General features: G+C 42.7%; 1 protein-coding gene across 1 annotated transcript in view; it reads left to right on the plus strand.

The window, feature by feature from the left end:
* LOC147027508 (uncharacterized) overlaps nt 1-14227 on the plus strand; it is a 410973-nt gene that overhangs the window by 166580 nt on the left and 230166 nt on the right. The window contains exons 10-11 of the mRNA XM_085876519.1: nt 3859-3986; nt 4618-4800. Coding sequence (XP_085732645.1) covers nt 3859-3986; nt 4618-4800 — 311 coding nt within the window. The remainder of the gene's footprint in view (nt 1-3858; nt 3987-4617; nt 4801-14227) is intronic.

Here is a 14227-nt window from a genome sequence, read left to right on the forward strand (position 1 = left end):
TGGTGAAGAATCACTTTAAAAATTAAATAATTCTCACATACAAATCTGGATCCGGATCTTCACCAAAATTTTAATCAGTTCATCCTTGTCACACACCCAACATGTCCACAAATTTTCAGCCGTATCCGGCCACAACTTTTTGAGATGTCCTGCACACAGACAAACAAACAAACAGTCAGAAAGGGGCGAAAACATAACCTCCTTCACCTTCAGTGGCGGAGGTAATAATTTTACTTAAAATTTGATGTTTGGTCATTTCTGGTAGAACTTCTTTGCCATCTTTCAACCTTGCTTGAGGGGGTAAGTGTGGGGATTTGTGATGGCATGCTGTTGACTTCTCTCCAGTTTGATTTGGGCTATCAGGATAACCTAGAGGTATGCACACTTGCCTTTGAGCTGTCTAGCCATGATTCGAATCTCAGCCCATCTGTACAGTGCCTTCAGAAGGTATTCACACTCCTCAACTTTTGTCACATTTTGTTGTATTACATACAGCCTGAATTTAAAATGGATTCAATTTTTAAATTTTTTTTTTACCATTTGACACAAAATGCCCCATTATTGACAGTGAGAATATGTTCTGAGAAATTTTTACAAACTAATTAAAAATGAAAAGCTGAAATGTTTTCTTTTGATAAGTATTCAACTCCTTTGCTATGACACTCCAAATTGAGCTCAGGTGCATCGAATTTCCTTTGATTAGCCTTGAACTGTCTCTACAACTTGATTGCATTCTACCTTTGCCCAATTCAATTGATTGGACATGATTGAGAAAGAAACACACCTTTCTGTTTCAGGTACCACAGTTGACGGTGCATGTCAGAGCAGAAACTCTCCCATGAAGTCCTTGGAAGTGTCCGTAGAATTGTGAGGAGGTATAAATCTGGTGGAGGGTATAAACCAATTTCTCGAGTGTTGATAGTTCCTAAGAGCACAGTGAGCTCAATCATTAGGAAATGGAAAGAATGTGGAACTACCCAGACTCTTCCTAGACCTGGCTGTCTGACCAAACTGAGCAATTGGGCAAGAAGGACCATGGTCAGGGAGGTGACCAATAACCCAATCACTACTCTCACGGAACGACAGAGTTCCTTGGCTGGGAGAACCTGCCGGAAGGACAACAGTGTCTGCAGCACTTCAAAAATCTAGGCTTTATGGGAGAGTGGCCAGACGGAAGCCACTCCTGAGAAAAAGGCACATGACGGCACGCCTGGAGTTTTCAAAAAGACACGGGAAAGAGCAAGAGCATGAGGAGAAAGATTTTGTGGTCTGAAAGGACGAAAATTGAACTCCTTGGCTACATCTGGGTACATCTGAAGAGAAATGCAAAGCGCTACATGTTGCGGAAACTGAGCACAGCAAATCACCCATCTAACACCCCATCCAAAATGTGAAGTATGGTGGTGGCAGTATCATGCTATGGGGATGCTTTTCAGTGGCAGGGACTGGGAGACTTGGAAGGATAGAGGGAACAATTAATGGAGCCAAATACAGGCAAATCCTTGAGGAGAACCTGCTTCAGAGTGCAAAGTCTTGAGAAAGACAAGAAGATTGGTGTTCACCGACGCTCCCCATCCAACTCGACGGAGCTTGAGCAAATCTGCAACGAGGAATGGGAGAAGCTCCGCAACTCCAGATGTGAAAAGCTGATACAGACACACCCAAGAAAACTTGAATCTCTAATCACTGTCAAAGGTGCTTCCACAAAGTACTGACTCGGGGGATTGAATACTTATTGACGCAAGATGTTTCAGCTTTAATTTTGCATTAATGTGTAAAAATTTCTAAAAACATATTTTCACTTTGTCATTATGGGGTATTTTGCTTCGATTGGTGAATTTTTTTTTTAAATTCAATCCATTTTATATTCGGGGTGTAACACATCAAAATGTCACAAATGTCTAGGGGTGGGAATACTCTCTGAAGGCACTGTATACTCTCACTCTGGTGTTTTCCATGCAGGGAGAGCTATCATTGTGTGTGCCGTCCCTCGGATAGCTGTTACACTGCGCGTCTCATCTGCCGGCATTAGTTGGTGGACATTAAAGATCACATGGTGTCCTTCATGAAGAGTAGCCGAGCTATCACGGGCACCCTGGCCAAATTCCAAATATCTGCGCACTCAGTTGAGTATCCTGCCTTGGAGTGGTGATCTGGCCAGGATTGTAACCCTGGCGAAGAAACTGCTTCGGCAGCACCAACGTGTTCTGTACATGATAATGACAAATTTTGTGAGAGTCTCAGCGAATCCAAATGTTTGTTTGGCCAAAGAAAACGTTCCGTCCAATAAGCAGCTCTTTTTCTCTATTTTTCTCATTATTCACTGGTATCGTTAATTCCAAAAACCGGAAAGGGGTGATCAGGAGACAAATATGGCAACATTACTAAAAATAAGACCACTGGACCTGTAGCTTATCTGGGCCCTGGCCTAATGTTGTAATACAAATTTAGCAGCATTCTGACTTTTGGGTCTGGAGAATACCTGGTGTTGGCTTAATAGTTTGGGGTGGTGGGCTTGGGATCCTTGGGATCCTTGAGTCCTGAGTTCAAATCCCACTTGGCTGTTGAATTAATACCAGGTGGGGTTGACTCAGCCTGTCATCCTCTGAGTTCAGCAAAGTGAGTACCAGCTTGCTGGGATGATTGAGCCATTCAAGTATCCTGTGTCAGAGTGGTGACCAGTCCAGGATTGTGCTCAACAGCCCAGGAGACTGCTATGGCAGCACCAACGCTCCGTATAGAGTGTGGTCCCAATGGATTTGGATTATTTTAAATTATTTTTAATTTTTGGTCTCGAGAAGATTTTTGAAGGAATTTAATTAGTCTGCCGTTTTGACCAAATTTAAGTCATGTGACCGGAACGAGCTTGCAATCCCCGTTACCAGTCAGGAGCGGAATGTTGCCGCCAAATTTTAGCTGGATCGGCCCAGCGGTTTGTCTGGAGAAGTCGAAATAGGAGCCCGGCAGACGGAAGGTGCGCAATGACAATATCTAATCTGGAATTCCGAATCCAAGTAAGCTAATTATCCGGAATTCCAATTCCAGGTAAGTAATTATCTGGAATTCCAATTCCAGGTAAGCTAAAAATCCTTGGTGCATTGTGTCATAGCAAGCATGCTCACACCACATCGTTCATTACCTCTTTCAATGTACTCATTTGTCATCTATATTTTTTGGCGACACCTAATTGTTTTTCAAATTATAATTCCTTTTTATCCTTTTCATTCTCTCCAACAGTGGAAGGTTCATGGAGGGTCATGTTCTTGTAATGCAGGCAGGAGAATAATCTACATCGAGAAAACTATTCACTGAAATTTGCAAGGACCTTGAAGAGGGAATGGATAAATTGATGGAATCGGAGATTTGAACCTGCTCAGATGGGAGCTGCAAACATCCGAACCAAATTGTTTCGCAACATAAGGACAGTCCTTTTTATAAAAATAAAAAATAAAAAAAATGATTTGATTCATAGAGGACAAAGTTTGAAAACCAAGTTTTCATGAGGAATAATTTCCAGCAGAGGGCACTAAAGCTGCAAACTTCTGCCTTCCTTTGTTCCTCATCTTGAACTTTTTACTTTAGAAGAAACACCCACTCCCTCCAGGAGCATTGGCAAGTGGTCTCCCACCCCACCCCTCCCCCCCCAGGCCACCAGCAAGTAGGGGGAGAGGGTGGGGGTTTGTCCCCATGACCTGACCAAATGCAAACACTTCTGTAATATTTGATGGACGTCAGGCCAGCCCTGTTTTTTATTATTACTTAATTTTTTTAGATTTTCAGATGTACATGCATACCTCCAATTCTCTCATTTAATAACGTTGGATTTTGTTCAGAATTAACCTGTCTCCTTTTGTGCAGTGGCCCAGAAAATAGTAGCAACGCGCAAAAAGCAGCAGCTGTCGATCGGCCAGTGCAAGTCTCTGCCCAATTCTCCGAGCCACACCTGCACTTCGACTGGCACCGTGCCAACTGTCCACATCAACCAGGTCAGCCCAGCAGCAGCATCCAACAGAGCACAATCCAAATAAACTAACAGGAAATGACGATGTTCACAGGTAGGCATACCTTTCATTGTGTTTGGTCGTAGATGGTTGTCACGACGAATGGTGACATAGAACCTTCTGAGCCATCATTGTTTTGTCTCCGAATGTTCAAGATCCCCTTATGTATTTTTTAAAAGGAGTAGGCCATTGCGTGACGGTGCCTTGACCAAGTTTCCTGGTTGTGATTATCAGTATTTTTTGTACTTTCATTGGCATGTGGATATAACACAGGCATGATGGTCCAAATCTTATCTTCACTTATCTTTATTATTTCCTGATATCCTATCACGATGGTCATGCCATCGAAATTGAGCTGCCTTTCACCAAAAAAAATGGAAAACATCTGCAGCCACAATTGTTTATACCAGCACTTCGCTGGATTGCATTTGTTCCCTGATATTTAATGACAGGACATCTGCAGTTGCACATGATTGCATTAACTTGGAAACCATTCTGCTATGTTACCTGAAAGTTGCAATTTGCTTCTCTTGCTATGTCTGGGCGATGGATTACTTTTATGAAGCAAAATTATTTTGGCAATGGACATAAAACTATGTCTTTCTCTGTGATTCAGCTACCCACTGGAAATGGAGGAAGCGTTGCTGTTGGAAGTGCAGGAGTTCTGAATGACTGCTCTTCATCCGTACCATCTACACCGAGCAACAGCCAGCGTGAGCTGCGCCTTGACCCTCTCGCCAGCTGTGGGACTCCAACACCCATACGCAAACAGTCGAAGAGGCGCTCCAACATCTTCACGGTGCGTTCTGTGCAGGTGTGCTACCTCATCCACTTTCTGGCTTTTCTCTCTCTCTCTCTCTCTCTCTCTCTCTCTCTCTCTCTCTCTCTCTCTCTCTCTGTCTCTGTCTCTGTCTCTGTCTCTGTCTCTGTCTCTGTCTCTGTCTCTGTCTCTGTCTCTGTCTCTCTCTGTCTCTCTTTCATCTCCAAGTGCTCTAGCAATGTTTCTGATGTGTTAAACTTGCCCCAACACTTCTGTCCTTGCTCACTTTCTTTTTTAGGAATCTTGTACATCTTGTATATAGAAAATGGTCGACCATCTGACTCCCACTCTCATTCCAGCATATTTCATACATTCCTCTTCCCATGCCTCCCCTTCCCTCATGCCACCTATTAAGTTCCCATCTTTTGCTCACACTCATCCTCAACTTACTTACCCTCTCTTCCTTCTTCGTCTTCATCGTTTCACTCGCTTTTCTCAAATTATCCTCCTCTCTTCACTTTCCCTTCATATGTAATATGCAGATTGTTACCTTCACCAACGAAGGTGGACATAGGTGATGTTTTCACTCTTGTGTGTTTGTTTGTCTGTGAGCAGGATATCTTAAAAAAATGTTGTGGACAGATTTTGACGGAACTTTTGGACAGGTTGGGTGTGTGACAAGGGCGAATTGATCCGATTCTGGTAAACATCCGGGTCTGGATCTGATTTTAAAAATATATATATTTTAAGTGATTCTTCACCATTGAGAGATCAGGCCACAAATGATGAACAGCATGATATCTCAAAAAGTTGTGAATAGATTATGACAAAATCTGGTGGATGAGTTGGGTAGGTGATGAGAACAATCCGATTTGGTTTTGGTTTGTGACAACAAATGGTCTGGATGCAGATCAGGCCTATCAGTGGGATACAAAACGTAAATCGTTCAGTCTGGTGGAGGTACGTGCCCTAACGAGTGCTGTTCTTGTTTCTGCATGCTATATTTGTTTTGTAATCGACATGTTGACCGATAGGTGGCTCTTGTGACACATTATTCAAAATGCTCTCTTTCTGACCCACCTAAGCATATGTACACAGGAAGAGCGACATGTTCTTCTCACTTTGTTGTGGTCAGATTTGAAAATGTTGAACATTCACAACCGAATTCTGGCCCATTATCATGACAGTAGTATGTTCATCAAAATAGGACATCAGTGGGATTTTTCATCATCAGCATCAAGGTTGCCCCCTTTGTAGTTGAAGACGACGATTCACATGAAGTGTGACAACCTGGGAAGATGAATTTGTTGATGGTGTTGGTGCTGCTGTTCAGACAACAGCCAGTCTCTGAGAGAGCGAGTGCTACGAGCTGTTGTCAAGAGATATCTAAGAAGGCCAGACCACTTTCTACCTGCAGTTTTAGGCAGGAATGTGGAATTTGTTTCAGGTGGTGACAATAACTCGCCTCAACTTCATGAAAGGCATGATTACATGGGGTCTTTAACTTTCACAGACCACCAGTGCTGGCAGAAGGGACATTCGGCTTAATGACCGTCTGATGGATGGCACATATATTGATGCCTCGCCCTGCCTGTGGGACACCATGGTTACAGTTTATCGCCGAGTCAAGTTTCAAACACAGCCAGCACAGCTCAATAGCGATTACACTGACCCACAAGCTATCCTGTGAGCCCACTAAATAGGTACAATAGGTAATTTCACATTATTTCCCAAAGACCTTGGTTATATATCAGATGTAGCACAAATTAGGAAACCTATCGGTAATGAAGAGGTCAATTTTATCCTGCCAGCTACCTCTTAAGCTGTCCTACCACCCCGGGATTTTTATTGACATGAAGGTGAAAGACGAGAAATAATGTGAGGCAAGAAACTAATCAAGAGAAGGTGGAATTAGCTGCTTTCTTGTCATTAGGAGAATCCTGTTTGATAAATACTCCCATTTGAGAACAGTGGGCCAGGCACAGGGACATCTTGATGATATGTACATTTATATTTATTTATATCTATTTCTTCTTCTTCTTTCGGCTGCTCCCGTGAGGGGTCGCCACAGCGGATCATCCGTATGATCTGCATAGTGATTTGGCACATGTTTTACGCCGGATGCCCTTCCTGACGCAACCCTGGTCGCCTCTTACGACGCAGGGATATGGTACACCTATTTTAACCGGGGTATACACCGGCCCAGTATACTGGTACTCATTTCGCCGACCTCAGAAGGATGACTGGCTGAGTCAACCCCCTGGTGTATTAATTCAGTGGCCTAACGGGGCTTGAACTCAGTACCTTTTGGATCCTAAGCCGCTGCCCTAACCACTGCGCCAACACCAGGTATATATATATATATATATATATATATATATATATATATATATATATATATATATATATATATATATATATATATATATATATATATATATATATATATATATATATATATATATATATATATATATATATATATATATATATATATATATATATATATATATATATATATATATATACATATATATATATATATATATATACATATATATATACATATATATATATATATATACATATATATATACATATATATATATATATATATATATATATATACATACATACATACATACATACATACATACATACACACACACACACACACACACACACACACACACACACACACACACACACACACACACACACATACATACATAAAATATGGATCAATATGGTTGCCGGGTGAGGAATATACAAATACAGACAGCACATTCACTCTATGAAGGGACCATATCAGAACTCACATCACTCATTACACGTGAATACAATATCACCAATCCATAACTCATGTATCTTCCAGTCCTGCCAATATCCATCTACCCTTTCATCACCACCCCGATATTCCTATTTAATTTCAGGTATCTTTCAATGCCTATATCTATTTCCCCATCTCTATCGCTGTCCAATTCCAGGTACATATGTAATTACATCTTGTTGTTACTTATTGTTTCTGCTGCCACTATATTTCCAGGAAGACCATTGGATACATTTACTCCTCTCTGAGTGAAGCACCCCAGTCTTAATGTCCTAAATCTCCTCCTCTATACTCTAAGGCTAGGGCCCCTGGTCCAGTTACTGTCCATATACTCTAAGGCTGGGGCCTATGGTCCTTTTACTGTCCATATACTCTAAGGCTGGGGCCTATGGTCCTGTTACTGTCCATATACTCTAAGGCTGGGGCCCCTGGTCCAGTTACTGTCCATATACTCTAAGGCTGGGGCACCTGGTCCAGTTACTGTCCATATACTCTAAGGCTGGGGCCTATGGTCCTGTTACTGTCCATATACTCTAAGGCTGGGGCCCCTGGTCCAGTTACTGTCCATATACTCTAAGGCTGGGGCCCCTGGTCCAGTGACTGTCCATATACTCTAAGGCTGGGGCCTATCGTCCTGTTACTGTCCATATACTCCAAGGCTGGGATCCCTGGTCCAGTTACTGTTCATATACTCTAAGGCTGGGGCCAATGGTCCTGTTACTGTCCATATACTCTAAGGCTGGGGCCCCTGGTCCAGTTACTGTCCATATACTCTAAGGCTGGGGCCTATGGTCCTGTTACTGTCCATATACTCTAAGTCTGGGGCCGATGGTCCCATCACTGTCCATATACTTCAAGGTTGGGGGCCCTGAGTCCTTTCACTGTCCATTCAGTTGAAAAACTCTTCTGCTCTTATTTCATATTTACCCTTCATTTATTGAAATGTCTCCATCATATCCCCTCGTAGAGTATCTCTCCGATTGCTCATCATTGGAAGTTTGATATGTAATTTCATTGCATTTTCCAACACTCCCCTCTGAGCTCTCAAGCTTGATTTCAAATCTTGACACAGCTATAAACTGCCATCTTGGGTTTCCCATGCAGGGAAATGCATCAATGTGTGTGCCATCCAACCCGGAAGGGCATTGAACCAGAGGACCCTTCTACCAGCACTGGTTATTACCTCCATCACCAAAGGTGGATGGAGATTGTGGTCACCTCTGTCTCTCTGTTTGTGTGTTCCTGTCTGTGAGCAGGATATCTCAATAAGTTATACGACGGATTCAGATGAAACTTGGTGGAGAGGTTGTGTGTGTGTGACAAGGACGAATCAATTCAATATTTGTGAAGATCCAGATCCGCATTCGAATAAGACACTTTTTAAATTGTCTAAGTGATTCTTCATCATTGAGAGATGGGACCAAAATGATATATGGCATGATATTTCAAAACATTCTCGATGGATTAACTTGGTGGATGAGTTGGGAAGGTGATACGGACAAGCCAATTTGATTTTGGTTCAGGTCCAAATCCAGATCCAGATGATCAGTGGGATACAAAACGTAAACTGTTCAGCCTGACGGAGGTATGCACTCCACCAAGTGCTGTTCTCGTTGGTAGACATCAAAGGTCCCTCAATGGCTTGCATAAAGAATCGGCTAGTTATCACCGATACCCAAATTCCTGTGGAAACTCACTCCCAACCCCACACTTTGCAAAGTGGTGATTACGCCATACAACGAAGGGAAGTGAGGGAGGCCTTCATCCTCCATGTAGCTAAAATAGGTTGATGATTATGAATTATGTGTGGATTTTCTTATGTGTTTTGGTATCATTGGGATTTCCCTGAAAGCATAGCTGTCTGCAGTGCAGAATGAAGCAAGATTAGGCCCAGAAATTACAAAAGAAGGCCATCTCCACTCATGGCTCGCAGACTTCCTCTCCTGTCGTAGTCAACGTGTGGCCCTAAATGGAGTTCTTTCATCCAATCTTCCTGTCCAGACTGGAGTTCCTCAAGACAGCATTCTGGGCCCTGTTCTTTTTTTCTGGATTTCATCAAGGATCTCTCCAACTCTCTGGAAAATCCTCTTTATCTCTTTGCTGATGACTCCACCCTCTGCCAAACCATCTGTCGTCCCTCAGACCGGCAAGCAGCAGCTTCTTCGCTCACTGCAGATCAGGATGAAATCACAAACTGGTCCAACACGTGGAACATGTCTTTCAGTCTGGACAAATCTCACACTCTCACTTTGTCTCTCTGAAAGGACCGTTTGGACCCCCCCCCCATCTACTTTTTCAACAATCCTCTGGAAGAAGTCCTTTCATTCAAGCTTCTGGATCTCACTATCTGCCATAATATTTCCTGAGAAAGCAACATTTACAACCTCGCCTCCAAAGCTAGTTGCCAACTGGGAATCCTCCATCGTGCAAAGTCCTTCCTCGGCCCAGCTGAGCTCCTGACCACTTACAAAGCTTTTGTCTGCAGCCTGATGGAGTACTGCTCTCCCCTCTGGGCTGGTGCTCCTGCCTCTCACCTTTCCAATTCACGCTGTGGAAACAAAGGCATTTCAGATCATTGGTATCTTCTGCGATGAGGCTGTATTTGGGCTTCTCACTCTCTCACCGCAGGCAGGTTGGTGGTCTTTCTGTCTTCTACTATCTCCTCTCCGGTCTTGCCCCTCTCCCCCCTCCCCCCCCGCTCTATCTGCAATTTGTCCCCACCATATTTCCACAGGCCGCTCCAGGTCCGCCAACAAGCCCCTTCTGGTAAAACTACCAAAATCACGAATCACTGCTCACCTTCACTCTTTCATTCCTCTTTTTCCCCACCTTTGGAATAAACTCCCTCACTCTATTCATTCCCATTCTTCCCTCCAGGCTTTCAAAACAGCTGTGCACCACTACCTCTTATCGTCCCCCATCCAAATTCTCGATCTTTTCTACCCCCGTTAATCTACCCAAAATCCACCTCCTTCAAATTCCCCACTTTCCTTCCTGAAAGTCCCTGTAATGTCCATCTTGGATACCCCGTGTTCCTCGCCCCATCCCTCTCCCTTCCACACATCGAATGTCTCTGTTCCCCACTGTTTTGTCCTTCCCTCTCCCGCTCCTCTTGTCTCATGCCCCCCTTGCTGAGCTGTTGTGTGCTGTGTGTTCGCCCTCATAAGAGCCTCGACAAGGTATACAAAATCCAAAAAATTACCCCGTGTGGGGGTGACGGTCATCTCTATAATACCACAAGTTCTCAATGTTCAGTTCAGGTAACCGCGAAACAGTCCAAACTAACCGTTTAGATTGAAATAGTTCACAGAGATACACTAGGATAATACGACTAATGACATAATTAATAAATATGTATTGTTCATTTAGTACCCAGATTAACACATCACAATCACCAGTAAGTGCAATACGTGGTTTTCCGGTCCGTCCACTCTCTGGGGACATTTCACTTCCGGTTGTAGAAAAAAAACGAAAAAATAGGCTTAGCTCTTGGAGATTATGATAATCCTGTAGATTATTCTTCACTGATTATAATGCAACTTTCAGAATGAAAATTGATCAAGTATTTATAGAGATATTGAGGTTTGAAAAATTGTTAGAGCTAACAAATTCATTAATTATTAATTCCACAGAAGTTTCGTGACACTGCACAAAGTAACATGTCAGGTATGAAAAAACATTTTGTATGCCAGATTCATTAATTATTAATTCATTAATTATGGAATGTACTCATTGATATATTAATCAGAAAACCCGAAGCTTGTAGCACAATTTATCACTTATCCCCTCATCCGGGATCCGTGGCCTCGCCCCACTGCCTGCAGCCCTATGTCCGCCGGTGATTACGTTAGACATCGGCACGATCGAGAGGAGCCTGCGAATCATCCCTGCTGATGCACTGAATTGATGCAATCGTTCGGCCAGAATATTCGTTGTCAAGATGTTGCGTGATTAAATCACCAACACAGTCACTCAAATTTATACCGCCGACATACTTCTTAACAATCACCTTCGCCCCAGAAACCACAGTCAATCTGAACCACGCTGGCCACTGCTCAGACGCCATGACCGGACTACTGCGCAGTTCTACTACGCAGTTTGGTTAAAGATGACTCGGCATTTTGGCGCGCGCGCACGAAATTATATTTTGAAAATAAATGCTGACGTTTACATTTCGGGTTTTGAAACTTTTGCACCTTCGGCGGAAAATGTATAAATATAAAAGGCTAAAAATGTGTTTTATATTTATATTTCATTTCTCCTTCCTTCCTTCTTTGCGAATCGCATCGGCGTTTTTTGCCATCTTCCAGATCATGTGATGATCAAACGGGAAGGAAATTCAAAAATCTGTCCGGTTCGATACAAGATAATATTTTTTACTTTCATTATCAATAACCAGTTGCCAAATATCTTGTAAAATGGCAGACTAGATAGGTTTTTTTAAAATGGCGATTTTTATAACTTGCGTGACCTCGTGACCTCGTCCCTGACCTTGAACCCGGACAAAAGTTATATCGTTGTGCAACACTCATCGACCTCTACCCACAAACTAAGTTTCATTAAGATCGGAAAGAAAAATTGTTGACGGACGTACGGACGGACATTTGGTCCGGCTTTATTAGGTCATCTCGGTAGAGATGACCTAAAAATAATAATAAAAATAAAGAAACCAGATCAATATGGAAACGTAAATTGAGTTGTCGTCACATTACTTTTGCTGTTCTTATACGGGAAGTTCAGAGGAAATAAAAAATACCTCCCTGGGAGAAAAATTGTATGGAGAAAGCTTCGGGATTCTTTCCTTTATCATGTATATAAAGTAGGCAGCCGTCAGTTTGAGTCACTGTCTTTCTTTCTCCTCCTCCTCAACCTGGAGATGAAGCTTTGGCACTGTAGATGGCATATATAATGGTTGATAATTTACTCATTTGGAAGGAGTCCAATACAAAGTCAAGAATCCTTGCCTACAGCGGGACGCTTTTATTCTTCCAGAATTTATGCTTCCAATGACGTCATCAAAACAGTGAATTAGTCTGTTGTGCTTTCATATTCGTAACATGTTAACAAGTGCAATTCTTGACTTCATTGGGATGTCTCTTCACCTCTATACCTTATCACGTTTTGTGTGTTATAAAAGACGGGTGGGGTACCCAACGTTGCCCGGTGTTCCGATCCTTTTGGCATTTTGAAGACATCAATTTTTTTTTCTTCTAATTTTTTTGTTGGCTCCGAAAACACTTTCCTGCACCGACTAAGGAATGGGTTCAGGAATCATTTGTTATTACATTTCACAAAGCTCCAAATGCTTATGTACGATCAAGCGTTGTTATTAAAAAATCAAACTTTTTTGTTTTTCAAAATTTTCAAAAAGTTTTTTTTTTTCCCGAAAACACTCCGCGGTACTCACTGTTGAACCTCTTCGTCCATTTGCCACCCGTATATGTTCTGTACTCAACTTTGTTGTAATGAGAAGTCTCTTGTTTTTTGATGGTTTCGTACTCACATGGGTCTATAGAGAAAATTTGGCTTGGTTGCCGGAGTGGCAACCTTGGGGAACTCCGCTAATTTGCATAAATCCAAGATGGCCACCACGGACGGGGGTGGAATATATGTTTTCAACCAATTAACTTCCAATCATGTGTGATACCTCTTTTCCGTATAATTTTGACCTGAGGAATCGATTTCTGAGGTCAATTTTGTGATTTGGGGTCAAATTCAGGGTCAAAGGTCAAGTTCAAGGTCATTTTTGCCAAAAATGAAATAATATAATAATAATAAAATTTTCAGAGCGATGGTGGTCAAGCGTTTATTCAGTTACGTCAATCACTCCCATTCATCATCAGAGCCGAATGCAAGATCAAGATGTTCAGTTTCCTCGTCATCTTCCACATCTGCTTCTCCTTACTCTTCCACTTCATCTTGGTCTTCTTCTGTCTTGAACGGGTTGAAGCAGGCGTCACTACAAACACAAGCGCAGTACACAGTGCATGATAACTTTTCATGGTGACAGCTGCAACGTTCAGTGCCACACGCCTTCACCACCGCCTTACAGCTGCACCGCACTACATCCATAACATCTTGGGGTCCTGGGCATTGATTGGAGGTTGCTGGTACTGGGGTGCCATCTTTTATTTCCCACCCATACTTCGTGATGTCAAGTTCAGGTGGAGCCTGTTGGTCAGCAGATTTTGCGAGTATGGTCTGCATCCCTGGCTTAGCGCGGCCATACTCCAGCATAACTGTGGGATGAGGTTGCTGAAATTCATGTGAGAGGACATGGGTAGTGCATTGACCATTGGGTGTGAATACATGGAGATTGAAGTTGTCAAACCACACGAAGATGACGCCGATGGTTCTACACAACCCCATGAACTGGTGGAAAACTTGTGCATTGTCACCGAGTGGACGAGCGGTCGATTTTCGGAATCTCAGGGCCTCATCGTACGAGGTCATGAAGCCATGCTCATGAAGGAGTTTGAGAAGTTCGGAACTGCCATGCTGGTGCAACAGTTTGACGGCCAGTCCTTATGTTGTCTGATTTCTGGTACCTGTAACGTGACTGAATTGACTGGCTCAGGCTCAGAGATTTCTTGGTCACTTTGCCACCAGAGACCAGGTCCGAAACAAACTTCAACA

Source organism: Eptatretus burgeri, chromosome 4 (genome assembly GCF_056783735.1).
Source record: "Eptatretus burgeri isolate ZD-2024b chromosome 4, Ebu_testis_v1, whole genome shotgun sequence".
Classification (NCBI taxonomy): domain Eukaryota; kingdom Metazoa; phylum Chordata; class Myxini; order Myxiniformes; family Myxinidae; genus Eptatretus; species Eptatretus burgeri.